Source organism: Orcinus orca, chromosome 2 (assembly GCF_937001465.1).
Source record: "Orcinus orca chromosome 2, mOrcOrc1.1, whole genome shotgun sequence".
Taxonomy (NCBI): Eukaryota; Metazoa; Chordata; class Mammalia; order Artiodactyla; family Delphinidae; genus Orcinus; species Orcinus orca.
Window position 1 is genome coordinate 167,328,828 of NC_064560.1, and position 13,635 is coordinate 167,342,462.

The 13,635-nt window shown below is 53.5% G+C and overlaps 1 protein-coding gene across 1 annotated transcript in view; it reads left to right on the top strand.

The window, feature by feature from the left end:
- The window catches only part of PLEKHH1 (pleckstrin homology, MyTH4 and FERM domain containing H1), a 53,141-nt gene that overhangs the window by 33,498 nt on the left and 6,008 nt on the right, over positions 1 to 13,635 (top strand). Inside the window, exons 10-24 of the mRNA XM_033430335.2 lie at positions 2,259 to 2,409; positions 2,567 to 2,709; positions 3,668 to 3,778; positions 4,665 to 4,751; positions 5,105 to 5,266; positions 6,246 to 6,326; positions 6,659 to 6,841; positions 7,236 to 7,344; positions 8,154 to 8,266; positions 8,895 to 9,071; positions 9,436 to 9,533; positions 10,028 to 10,205; positions 10,748 to 10,903; positions 11,967 to 12,067; positions 13,073 to 13,214. Of these exons, the coding sequence (XP_033286226.1) occupies positions 2,259 to 2,409; positions 2,567 to 2,709; positions 3,668 to 3,778; positions 4,665 to 4,751; positions 5,105 to 5,266; positions 6,246 to 6,326; positions 6,659 to 6,841; positions 7,236 to 7,344; positions 8,154 to 8,266; positions 8,895 to 9,071; positions 9,436 to 9,533; positions 10,028 to 10,205; positions 10,748 to 10,903; positions 11,967 to 12,067; positions 13,073 to 13,214 (1,992 nt within the window). The remainder of the gene's footprint in view (positions 1 to 2,258; positions 2,410 to 2,566; positions 2,710 to 3,667; positions 3,779 to 4,664; positions 4,752 to 5,104; positions 5,267 to 6,245; positions 6,327 to 6,658; positions 6,842 to 7,235; positions 7,345 to 8,153; positions 8,267 to 8,894; positions 9,072 to 9,435; positions 9,534 to 10,027; positions 10,206 to 10,747; positions 10,904 to 11,966; positions 12,068 to 13,072; positions 13,215 to 13,635) is intronic.

Consider the following 13,635-nt stretch of genomic DNA (forward strand, 5'->3'; position numbering starts at 1 on the left):
GGGCAGGGTGCTCAGCCCCCCATATATCTATTTATTTTGTTCATCTTTATTAGGTTTTTTAAAAAACTCTTTATTTTTTTCTTCCCATTTTATTGAGATATAATTCACATACAGCACTGCATAAGTTTAAGGTGTGCAGTATAATGATTTGACTTACATACATCATGAAACGATTACCACAATAAGTTTAGTGAACATCCAGCATCTCATATAGATAGAAAATTCAAGAAATAGAAAAAAACCTTTTCCTTGTGATGAGAATTCTTAGGATTTACTCGTAACAACTTTCATGTATTAACATGCAGCAGCGTTAGTTAGATTTATCATATTCTGCATCACATACCTAGGACTTATTGATCTTATAACTAGAAGCTTGTACCTTTTGACCACCTTTATCCAATTCCCCCTCCTCCCCCACCTCAGTAACCACAAATCTGATCTCTTTTTCTCTGAGTCTGTTTCTTTGTTTTTGAAGTATAATTGACCTACAACACTATGTTAGTTCCTGGTGCACAACACAGTGATTCAATATCTTTATTAGGTTTTCATTAGAAAAATTCTGCATTTACAAAAATGTGAATCAGTATGATTATGGGCAAAGTAAAAAGTTAAAGGTTAAACCAATGCCTGCTCTGCGTCTCCTCCTCATCTTGTCACATGTCTATCCCGGAGGCCAGTGGGGCTCCTTCCAGAACTTTTCATGTATTATGTCATATATTCCCATATGTATTCCCATAACATCTCTACATATTTTTTAACAAAAATCAGATATAGCTGCAACATGATGTTTTCGTATACTTTTTGGTCTGCTTTTTTTTTTTTTTCCTACTGAAACCTTTTATTCTGAATTTGTTGGTGCTTAAGGAAAACAGCTTTGCCTATAATTCACTGTGTCCTGGACTTACGACACCAACTTGTATTTAGCCAATTAGGAACGAGACCAAACTGCATTCTTCTTATGTCTGTTCAGTTGATAAATGGCACTTAACTGATTTCTTTCATATAATCTTTAACAAGAACTCATAAGTCGCATTAATTATGCCCCAAGAGATGAGGGACCGATGGTAACTCAGATGGGCACCTCTGAAAAGATTTGTCAGTTTCCTGTCCTGTTCTAGCCAGATTTTTTGGAAAACTTTAGGGAAAGACTGAAATTCCCCACCAATCTGAGATTGCCTGCGAGTTCTTACAACAGTTCTTGCTGGAAAAGAAAAGATTCCCAGCATGTTTTTTGAGATCGTAACAGTAATATTTTGTAAAACTTTTTGTAGAAGGATAAAAAGCCAAAAGTGAAATTTCCTCTTACATTGCTTTTCCCTAATTCCTAACCCCAGAGGCAGCTCTCACTGATGGTTTGGTGTTTATTCTGTAATGCCCTCTGATGCATTTACAAATGCATTTACAAATTTACTCTCTCTTACGCACACGCACATGCAAAGAGGATGATGTCACACATGTCAGTCTACCCCTTGCTTGTCCACCCAACCATGTGTCAGGTCTTCCTGCCCCACCTCCACGCACAGCACAGCTCTGCCTCCCCTTTTAGGACTTCCCAGTACCCCTTGGTATAGATGCCCCATAACTACCTTAACTTGTCCTCCCCTGATTCACAACGTAGGTCATGTCTCTATTTTTCTGTAAAATCAGTGTTGCAATGAACATCACCATGCAAATACATCTCTGTGCACTTATATATGCATATTTCTGTAGGACAGAGTTCTAGAGGTGGAATTTAGGGGCAGATAATATGCATGTTTTAAATTTTGACAGGTAGTGCCAAATTACCTTCTAAAAAGATTTTATATAAATCTTTTATATAAAATAGAGTACCCTTTTCCACACAGTTTCCCCAATATTGAAGTGATCGGTCTTTTTAAATTTTTGCCATGATCTCTCGATTTGTCATCCCCACCCACTTTTAAAGCTCCTGTCTCACACTGGGCCCCGTGGCATGGTTTTCTGGCCCCCTAGTGGCAGGGAGCAAGGTGTTCAGCCCTGGTGGGGCAGCTTCACTGGGGACCACAGAGGATGACGGTGTGTGAGGGAGAGAGAAGCATGGAGGTGAGGACACAGGGGTAAGGTCGTCAAGTCGGGAAGGGACAGTTGTCTTTTGGGTGCCCCAGCTGGGTGATGGCTTCCCGTGCTCTAGACAGGCTGTGATGGCCATGCCCCAGGCACTTGGAGCGGGAGTGAAAGTGCAGATGGGATGGGGCTTGTCTTGCAGCCTTAGCTGCAGTGGGGAGGGTCCTGTCTTGCAGAAAGCCATGCAGATCAGCACGGTGCCCTTTGTGGACGAGTCCTCTGGGTCCGATGATGACTGCAGCTCCCAGGCGAGCTTCCGAACTTCAGTGCCCTGCTCTGAGTCCAGGAAGACCAGTGGACTGGGCAGCCCCCGGGCCATCAAGAGAGGTATGGAGAAGGGTGGTGGGAGGGGTGCAGAACAATGAGGGCCCTTCATCTCCTCCCATGGGCAGTCCCACGTGCGTGTGGAAGACCCTGCAGCTCCCAGGCTGTGTGAGCCAGGAGGCTGTGGACCTGGGCCTTGATTCCTCCTCCCTTTGGACAGGCGTCTCCATGTCCTCGCTGAGCTCTGAGGGCGACTACGCCATCCCCCCGGACGCCTGCTCACTGGACAGCGACTACTCAGAGCCTGAGCACAAACTACAGCGCACCTCATCCTACTCCACTGACGGGCTGGGCCCAGGGGGGGTGAGCTGGGAGCTTGGCCTCCGCCCCAATGGGGCCAAGGCAGGGCCGGGTGGGAGTGGACCTCCAGCACGAGACCCAGGCAGCAGCTGCATGAGGGTCCCTGGGATTGGCGAAGGGAGGGCGGGAGTCTGGGGGCTGCCACTGATGATGTGAGGCCAAGGGGAGTGGGCTGGGGGTGTGCGGTTGGGGGCCAGGCACACACAGACCCCATCACTATGGCCCACGGGGCCCAGGAGGAGTTTACACGTTACCTCGTTTTAGCTCCACACTGACCCTGGGATGCCGAGAGCTAACAATACGTTTATTGAGTTTTTTGTGTGCCGGGCACCGTGCCCATGGCTTTGTATGCACTGTCTCATTTGTCCTCACAAATGAGGCTTATTACCCCATCTCGTGGATGAGAAGCCTGAGGCTCAGAGGCGTGCTGTTATGCGCCAGAGCCAGTGGTAAATGCAGACGGCTCGTTCCCCAGCCCTCGCTCCATAGCACTGTGCTGCCCCGTCTTCATCTCCGCCTCCACGAACCCTCCACCCCAGTTTGCCTGATGTTCCCCAAACCTCTCTTGCCCTTTCCTGCTGCCTGGAATGGCCTTCTTCCTCCTCTGGGCTCGTCTTCAAGGGAAAGGCTGATTTCCTTCCAAGGTCAGTTCAGGTCTGGCCCTTGCCGGAAGCCTGCCCTGGCCAGCCTCTCGCTTGTGCAGCCCCTGATCTACCACCTCCTCAGGGTCAGGTGTTCTCTCCCCCTGCCAGCAGGACCACCCATGCTTTATAAGTCCTCTCTGCACCCTTAGCAGGGCAGTGCCCTGAAAACACACATAGTAGATACTCAGTAATTTTTTTTAATTGATGACAAAGCAGTGACTCAGCTGGGCCATTTTGGCCTGTGTGATGTCCAGGAACCCCAGTGATTTCCCTCTTCTGTCCATCCCTCATCCCCCTACACCCTTCCACTCTTGCAGGAGTCACTGGAGAAGTCAGGCTACCTGCTGAAAATGGGGAGCCGGGTGAAGACGTGGAAGAGGCGCTGGTTTGTCCTGAGACAGGGACAGATCATGTACTACAAGTCTCCGGTGAGACCCTCCTTCCCCAGGACAGTAGGCAAAAGGACCCCACCCCAGCCCCAGAACCGCATGAGAGGGGCTGGAAGCAGGGAGAGGCAGCCTGGGCAGGCACCTGAGGCTTTGAGCCCCACACGGGACCATGAGGCTGGTCACTGGTTCTCACAGTGAAATCAGGCACTGAGCAGTCAAGGGCACTTCTAGATGAATTGGCTTGGTGATTCCTTCTTCCTTCAGAAGCCGAGCCCTGTAAATGAACCATTGCTAGGCTGCCCTCACATCATCAGGACTGTTCTGATAGGCGAGCTTGTCCCCTCCTCCATCTCCTTCCTACACTGTTTGGAATTAGGGAGCCTTAGGATTTGGGACCTAGTTTGACAGGCCCTCCCTAGAGAACCAATGTTAACGTTTTAAAGAAGGCAAAAAGGCCTGACTCTTGTGCAACTCCAGTTGATTGTTAGTGGCTACCTTGAGCATCATGTGAAGGATTCAGGTCCCGTATCACTCAATGAGTAGGCATGCTCTGATTGATTAGTTATGTCTGCAGTGGCACTGGAGAAGGTAATGGTGATATATATAGGCCACCTGTTTGCAACACTATAAAATATGTAGTAGAAAGAATTTAAAGGCTTTGTAGCTCAGGAATAACCTGGTGGTTTCTCATCCAGTTTTTAAAGGCTCAATCTATACTTTTTGAGGCCTGGATCAGGAGGACCCATGTCTCTAATCATTGCTCCATTTAGTTAGAACCAGGATCCAGAACAAGTTATCCATCACGCCACAGCCCAGGAAAGCTTAGGAATCACTTTCCCCATTGTGACCTAGAGTAAGGTCTGAGGGGAAATGATGTGCTCTGGGAAGGCTCCAACCTCTTTCCTCTCCATCCCTTTCTTTACAGAGTGACGTCATCCGGAAACCTCAAGGTCAAGTGGAACTGAACTCCCGTTGCCAAATTGTTCGAGGGGAGGGTTCACAGACATTCCAGGTGAGCATGCTCCTAGCAGCTAGTGCTTTAGATAGAAGAGGTGCTGGGTTTGGATATGGCTCGGATGGAAACAAAGATGGGGCAGAATGAGCATGTGTGAAAGCCATTACCTCGACGTTTGCATTGATCCTCATTTGTGGGTTTGAGGAAGGAAGAGGAGGCAGAATGTGAGAGATGGAGTGAAGGTAGGAGAGACACAGAGGCAAAGATGACGAGGAGGAGAAGGGAGGGAGGGAGTACCAGGGCAGGAGGAAGGAAGAGCCGGTGGCTCGGAGATCTGCGCCACCGCAGAGCCAGGCCCCTGTTCTTCCATCGTCCTGTCTCCCCATCCCCAACCCCTCACTTCTCCACAGCTCATCTCTGAGAAGAAGACCTATTACCTGACAGCGGACTCGCCCAGCCTGCTGGAGGAGTGGATCCGTGTCCTACAGAGCCTGCTGAAGGTCCAGGCCATTGGGCCTCCGGCCCTGACTCAGGGCGGCGCCAAGCCTGCTGTGAAGGGCTGGCTGACTAAGGTACAGGTGGGGTTGGTGGGGGAGGAGCATGCTGGGCTCCTCATGAGAGTCAGGGGAGCCAGGAGTGAGTGCTGGGCTGGTGGGTCACCTCCTGACACACAGCTCCTTTCTCCAGGAGGCCCCTCACACTGACTACCTGTGGGCTGAACCACACAAGGTGACGGTGAATGAGTGTCTGGAAAAATAGGGGTCGGTGTTGTTACAACAGCAGCTATTCTCGAGACAGGGGGAAAAGGAATGTATCGGACCCATTTTGAGGTCATTAGGAGTTGCCCTCACCCCTGCCTGTACCCACCACAGCTCAGTGTGAATAGTGGGAAGCTGTGACCTCGGCGAGACAGGTGTGGCCAAAGACTTATAATATCTCAGGCTGCCCTAAAGACGTTTTAATTAGGGCTCTTCTGGTTGCAGGGAGCTGAGAAGCACTTGTTAATCCCAAGAAAGGGGAAGTTAACAAGGAAGCACGTTAACTAGGCCAGGATGCCCGTCAGGAACGATTGTGTGAGCAAGTTCAGTGCTTGGGGCTCTGCCTGTGCCGCTGCTTCCCTGTTCAGTCTGTGTTCACAGCCATCTCCTCTGCCCATGTGCAGTGTTTTTTACACTTCACGATTACACTTGCCCAAGGGCTTCAGCCCACCATGGCCCTTCCCTTCCGACTCTAGCCTCTGCAGATTAGCAAGTTCTTCTCGTGATCATATTCCTGGGACAGGATATCTGGTTGGCCTGGTCGATCTTTTAATGGCAGGTCATACGAGGACGGATGGGGTGTCGCGTGGTACCGTGGATGCTCGCCGTGAAAGGGCTGGTTCCGTTAGTAGAGAATCTGGGTGGCATCTGAGTTTGACCTGGGATTGACCAAAGGATCTGAGTTGGACCAGGAGTTTTGAGATCTGTCTCCCTTTGGCTTCTCTTTGCCAGTCCCGGATCTTCTTCTGGGGTCTTCTGGTTCTGATAATGCTGGTTCATTTCTGGCCTACAGGTCAAGCATGGCCATTCCAAACTGGTCTGGTGTGCTCTTGTTGGGAGAACCTTCTACTACTATCGAAGCCACGAGGACAAGGTACTTCCTGGCCTCCCGACAGCTTCCCCCAAACCACATTCCTGTGGCTCTGTGTCCTTATGGAAGGCCCAGCTTTACCCTCTACCCCACCCAACCCCACAACAAGTACAGAGCTGGCTGGCCAGATCCCTCTAGAGTGTGTGACCAGTGTGCATGGTCCGCAGATCCTGCCTGTGTGGTCTGTCTGTGCTTCTCCAAGCCCGCCTCAGCCAGGGAGCTGTAGTCTCCCCCTTGTCCTTGATTCCCAGCCCTACAAGGCCTGAGGGTTCAGAGAGAGGAGACTCCTCTGTTCCCCGCTGGCCCTCCCATTCACGGAAGGCTCGTGTCCACAGCGCCCCCTGGGCCGTCTGCCTGTGCGGGACGCACGCATAGAGGAAGTAGATCGATCCTGTGACTCAGACGAGGACTATGAGGCTGGAGGGACCCGGCGGTTGCTTTCCTCCCACTGCACCCTTGTGATCCACCCCCCAGAGCACAGCCCCACCTACCTCCTCATTGGCACCAAGCACGAAAAGGTAAGGGAGGGGGCTGGGCCTCCATGGCAAAGCTTGCACCTTTGATTCTCACCTTCCTTCTCTCTTCTGAGCTTCCCCAGATTCGAATCTATTTCCCTCCTGGACATTTTGGCAACTAGTATTTCCTGAATATTCCTTGTATTGAATCCATTCCCAGTGACCAACATCTCTTCACTGGGGCCATGAGATGGAGGGAACCACAAGCTTAGGAACTTGGGTTCACATTCAGCCGATCCCAAGTCTTTCCCCTTAGGGACCGGTGGCCTTGACTTGTGCCAACCAGACAGGCTGACCCTTACCCTGGGCTTGGCCCCTTCAGGGAGGCTCCCTTGGAGCTCTTGCCTCCATTCTTCCCCAGCCCAGCCCCATCAGGTGGCTTTCCATCCTTTTCCAGGATACATGGCTTTACCACCTCACAGTGGCTGCAGGTGGCAGCAGTGCCAAGGTGGGCACTGCCTATGAGCAGCTCATTGGAAAGCTGATGGATGGTGAGGGAGACCCAGGTAAGGCGAGGGTGGCCATCACTGCTGGGTTGGAGGGTGGTGGCTGGGTAACTGTTGCTCAGGAACCCAAAGAAAGCACTACTGTACCCTGAAGCTGTTTGGAGACCTTCTGAGCCACAGAAGGGCATTCCCGTCCCAAGCTCCGGGACCCCTGTTTCTGGTGAGGCTACTGAGGAGACCACTCAGTATCTGGGGCAGTTGTCTGGGGAGCAGACTTTCCGGTCACTTGGTCAATGTTTTACTTTGTTCACTGCAACTTTGCTGGCTGGGCAGAGGGTTGAGGAAAGAAGGTGGCTGGTTAATCTATAGTTAGAGTTTGTTAATGAATGAAGCCTAAGTTAGGATCAGGCTAACTAAGCCTGGGGCCTCTTGGGGTCTTTATTTTGCTACTGATTCTCAGGACCCTGAGGACCCAAGGGCACCCAGAACACACACTGCTTTACTGCTGCTCCGAGGCGTGTTTGTTCCGGGCTGATATACGCTCCTCTATCCAGACCTAGCGCTGCAGGGAGAGGCCCTCCCCTGCACACGCACGCTTGCACTCCGATGTCCATGCCTTGCGTTGGACGTTCACCCCTATTGCAGCCCCACGAGCAAAGCAGTAGCCGCCTTCCTGTAAGCCATGCTCGTGAGTGTGCTGAATAAATGCAGTGCACAGCCCACACTCTGTGGATATAAATCCAGCACAGCCCACGTGTCCCGACTGTGAAAGCACCGTCTTCCCCAGAGATCAGGGTCGGGGTGCGGGGGAGGCGAGTTCCCTCCTCAGCGGTAACGGCTGCTGCTCTCTGGTGCTGTGCTCCGGGCAGATTCCCCCCTCTGGAGGCACCCCATGCTGTGCTACAGCAAAGACGGGCTGTACACCTCCCTCACCACCCTGCCCTCCGAGGCCCTGCAGACGGAGGCCGTCAAGCTCTTCAAGGTAAAGTGGGAGCTGAGCCCAGGCCCATGGACTGGTGGCGGCGCCCTTGCCCTGTGCCCAGGCTCTGCCCAGAGCAGTTCTTCCCACCACGGTGATGCCGGGGTGGAGAAGACCTGTGCAGTTTAGGGGGGGAGCTCCCGGAGGGATCTGAAGAGGAAGGGAAAGAAAGTCCCTCAGGGCTCCCATCATGTCCTTTAGGGCAGGGAGGCTGGAAGCTCTGGGACTTCATTCATGGGCCCTTGGGGAGCACTAGCGAAACGAAGAGCTGCCCTCCTGTAGTGAACAGCGGGAGAGGGCAGGTTTACGTTGCTTCTGGACCTGAGAGATTCTGGCCTATTTTAGAATATTCTTTGTTCCCCGCTGAATATTCTGTCTTTTAAAAAAATGAATATGTCTTGCTTATGTAATGGAAACATGTAAAGGAAAGATCCTATCCCAAAGTAGCCTTCTCGGTAAGCATAGACGTTCTCGAGCAGTCACGATGCTCCCTCCTAGAAAGGGCTGTCTGCCGTGAACCAGAGCCTTCCTCGAGCCCTGGGCGGGGGGACGGCCCAGTCTGTCCCCTGTCACAGAGGACGATAGTCAGGGGGCTGTCAGTCTACCTGTGCCCACTGTCATTTCCCTGCAGTCGTGCCAACTCTTCATCAACGTGCCCGTGGAAGCGGCCTCGGTGGACTACCACGTGTCCCTGGCCCAGACCGCGCTGCAGGTCTGCCTCGTTCACCCCGAGCTGCAGAGCGAGCTGTACTGCCAACTCATGAAGCAGACCAGCTGCCGCCCGCCGCAGAAGTGCTCCCTCATGCAGGTGGGCGTCCCTGGGGTGGAACAGCCGACGGGAGCCGTCGGCCAGGGCTGCCCAGGACGTGGGAAAGGTGGAAGGAGGTGACCGGGCAGGTATCCTCCGAGCCTGGCAGCCAGCAGGCGGCTTCCGTACTCAAGGCTGCCCGGGTCCTGCTGCCCTCTCTGTGCCCCTTCTGGACGTCTGCACACAGTCAGGTTGTGTGATTGTGGCTCTGCACAAAGCCCGACCAGGCTGGCCATCCTGGTGCCCGCAGAAGGCTGGGGGCTGCGGTTCGGAGAGGGTGGTGAAGGCTCTGTAGCTCAGGACTGCGATGGTGGTGGCACGGCGGACCCAGCGCTCAGCCCACATTTCTTGTTTCCCCCGGCAGTGCTGGCAGCTCCTGGCTCTGTGTGCCCCACTTTTCCTGCCTCAGCACCACTTCCTCTGGTACGTCAAACAGCAGCTCCAGCGCCACGCAGATCCCCGGTGAGTGCACGTCGTTTCCTCTGCCGCTCTGGCACTACCGACTGGCATGATCTGAGGGACGCAGGGGAGACTAGGATGGATGAGATCGCCCCGCCCTCTGGGGTTTACACAGTGGCCATGTAGACTTTGCCCATCACCATGTACGCAGATGGGCACGTGGAGATCTGGGCACCCTCTACACACCAATCCATGTGTGTGTGGGTATTTAGTGGGGGCCCTCATGTGGAGCTACCGCGCCCCCAGATCATCCCCAGATTTGCATTCTCTGTTGCCATGTTTTCTGGCTTCTGCAGAAAATATCCGTGCCAGCAACCAGCAGTAGATAGGCCCCGAACGACCAATTAACACCCCAGACCAGTCTTTGGGGCTCGTGTCACAGCCTTCCAGCTGCAGGTTTGGTCCTATAGGTTACATGTAGGTAGGGAGCCAGGGTGTCAAGTGGTAGGGATGAGTGGATTCCCGGTTTTCCTTTCTTCCTTCGCCTGTCTTTTTAGAAATGAGACGGGCCAGTACGCCACGTACTGCCAGCGGGCAGTGGAGCGGACGCTGCAGACTGGGGAGCGGGAGGCCAGGCCCTCGCGCATGGAGGTGGTGTCTATCCTGCTGCGGAACCCCTTCCACCACTCCTCGCCCTTCAGCATCCCCGTGCACTTCGCCAACGGGACTTACCAGGTGACGAGCGACCTACCAGGTGACAAGGCTGCCGCGCTCCCTGTGCTGAGTCTTCTCATATTGCCATCCCAGAGGAGAACACCTTGGGGCCAGTGGGTGCTAAGCCTCCTTAGGCCCAGCAGATCTTAACAGGCAGACCAGCCAAAGGATGGGCCTGGGGTGCAGGGGCGAGTGGGGCCATTCGTGCCACTGTGGAGGGAGTACAGAGCTTGAATCACAAAAGTACTTCACTCTTTGGGGCCTGGGAAGAGGACCTTTTGAACCCACTACGTGAACAGGGAAGCTGACACACTGACCAAGAAAGTGGCAGGGGAAGGGCCTCCCAAAGAGTGACAGCAAAGGAGGAACGGAGCTTATGTGGGACTTCAGTTTATGGTGGGCGGGCTCCTCCCTTAAGCACTCGCCCTCTGCATGTGGAAACCAGCTTTCTTTGGCCTCTGTTGTCGCCCTCGCTCCTTTCAGCCATGCCTTTCCACCTCCCGGCCTCTGACCCCTCCACTAGCCCCCGTGGGCCCCTCTCAGGAGGTCCCCTCTCCCGGCAGGTGGTGGGTTTTGACGGCTCCTCCACAGTGGACGAGTTCCTCCAGCGGCTGAACCAGGAGACGGGCATGAGGAAGTCCTCCCATTCTGGCTTTGCCCTCTTCACGGACGACCCTTCTGGCAGGGACCTGGAACACTGCCTGCAGGGGAGCGTCAAGGTGATGGTCCCCCGTAAGCCAACTGAGCCACCTTGGTCTTCAGGATTTTGTGTTCCCAGCCGGTTTGGGGCTGAGCCCGAGGCCAGCATTTCTGTGCCATCTTAAAATGTGCGCATATAGGCAGAGAAAAGTCATTTGTGCCCTTGTCTCTGGAGAGAAGATCTCCACATCCCTCCCTCCCTCCCTCCCTCCCTCCCTTGAGAGGCTGTTCAGCTTCCAGAAGAAAAGCCGCTTCCCAGCTCAGGGTAGGAAGGACAGGGAGGCACTTCTCAGCAGCAGCCCCACCTGGGCGGAGCCCGCTGCCAGTTTCGTACACACATGCGTAGACGGACAACTGTACGCCTGGACCCAGCAGATGTGTTGTACGCTGGCAGCTCACTCTTACCCAGTCTGCCAGGGCCCGTGCTCTGCTTACAGGTCCCACCAACTTTAAAGAGGTAGATCCTTGTGGTACTTCTGTGCGTAAAGGCCCTTGAGTGGGATTCGAACCCTATGTTGCATTAGGGTCTGGGGTTAGAGCCGCGGGGCATGCTGGGTGTTTGTGGGATGTGCTGGAGCACTTGATGAGGATGAGGGTTTTGGCTGCAGTCTCTGCTTTCTTTATGGTGACAGGACAAAGGCTCCTGTAGTCTTTTCCCATTGCCTGGAAAAACTATGCCCGGGCATCTGTGAATGCCCAGGCATCTGTAAGGCTCTGTTACACAGTAGGCCTCCGGTTATATTTGTTGAAGAGAATGGCGGTTGGTGGGAGGGAAGTGGAGCCGGTGATGAGGGGCCATGGTTTTGAACTGGGGCCTGCCTAGCCTCTGGGGGGCCCCCTCAGATGTCCAGGCAATGGCGGCAGCATTCCATGGTTTGCTGCCCACGCCATGCTCAGAGCTACACCTCTGTCTGTGAGAAAGCCGCAGGCACCCTGGGTCCTGGGAGCATGAGGCCCCGTGGGTCAGCCTCCTGATGGACAGTCCCTCAACTCTGCCCCGCGGCTCTGCCCGAGTCCAGCCCTGACTGGACCTTGTTCCCTTCATCAGGGGCTTTTCTGACTTTCCTCTTTTGCCTCATGCAGATCTGCGATGCCATCTCCAAGTGGGAACAAGCCCTGAAGGAGCTGCACTCCGGAAAGTCTGAGGGTGGCACACGTGTCGTGAAGCTGATGTACAAGAACAGGTCCTGGGCACCGCCAAGGGGGACCAAGCATGAGGGCTGCTGCTGGGGTGCAGCTCATCACTCCCCCAGCTGGAGGCCTGTCCTGCACAGGCAGGGCCAGAGATATAACACTGCCTGCTGGTCAGTAGCTGGAGGCCCAGGCTGGCTCTGCTGGCCTCTGTGAGACCCTGGACAGCTCAGGCTCTCCGTCCCTGTACTGTGTCTGCACACTCACACATGCATGCACACACACACACACACACACCCCTGCCCCCCAAACAGACCAACTTCCTCAGGTGGCTGCATGTGTTACATCAGGAGAGGAAGATTTTGTCTGAGCACTAGACATTTAAGACTAAAGAATAAATTGCTCCTGGGAGCTTCCCTGGTGGCGCAGTGGTTGAGAGTATGCCTGCCGATGCAGGGGACACGGGTTTGTGCCCCAGTCCGGGAGGATCCCACATGCCGCGGAGCGGCTGGGCCCGTGAGCCATGGCCGCTGAGCCTGCGCGTCCGGAGCCTGTGCTCCGCAACGGGAGAGGCCACAGCAGTGAGAGGCCCGCGTACCAAAAAAAAAAAAAAAAAAAAAGAATAAATTGCTCCTATATACCAGTTCCAGGAAATACAGAAGGAGAAATCCTGACTTATACCAATTTGACTAAGAAAATTCCATCCCAGTATGTCTCCAGGCAGATGATTTCCATTAGTCTCTTGGAATCTTAACTCATTTAGTTTCATAATAAGCTATGATTCCAGGTACCAGATTCCCCTCACCAAATCCAGTAAGTCTTAACGGTGAATTCAGAACCGACCACATGCTACTGTTGCTATGGGACCTGATGGCCCTCTATCTGCTCTGTGTCATGCTTGGTTAAGTTTTTCTGGAGGCAGTGGAAAATAGGCTCACAGATGGTATAAAAAGAGTAGTTTCTTTTTTTCTTTGTAAATCAAGATAAACAGATGCAGAGACAGCTTCATCCGTTTGGGATCCCAGCTGAGCCCTGGCTTCTCACTCTCTCCCCTGTAGGCTGTACTTTCGGAGTCAAGTCAAAGGGGAGACAGAGCGAGAGCGCCTGCTGCTTGCCTCCCAAACTAGCGGAGAGATAGTGGCAGGGAGGTTTCCTGTCAACAAGGAGCTGGCTCTGGAGATGGCGGCACTGATGGCCCAGGTAAGGTTCTGTCCAGGAGTCAGGAGGGTCAGGAGACGTCTTGGACTCATAGGTGGAGTGCACCACACAGGCTGAAACAGGAGATTCTGCGGGTCCTGAGGTGCCAGAGAGGGCGGCCTTGCTGACTCCTACCCAGCAGAGTGCCTCGCTGCAGATCCAGGCTACATGCAGAACTCTGGGCGTGGAAACCAGGGGCCTGGGTTTGAATCCTAGCCACCTTCCCGCTATGAGATCTTGGCCAAGTCACTTCACTTGTCTGTGCTGTAGTTCCCTTTTTCATATCCCGAAAACAAAAATACCTCCCTACCTGCCCCGACAGGGTTGTACTAAGTGTAATTCCTAGATAATGTATGTCATATAATGTATGTGGTTAAGTGTGTATTACAGCTGTCAAACATTGTAATGAGAAGTAGGAAAAGGA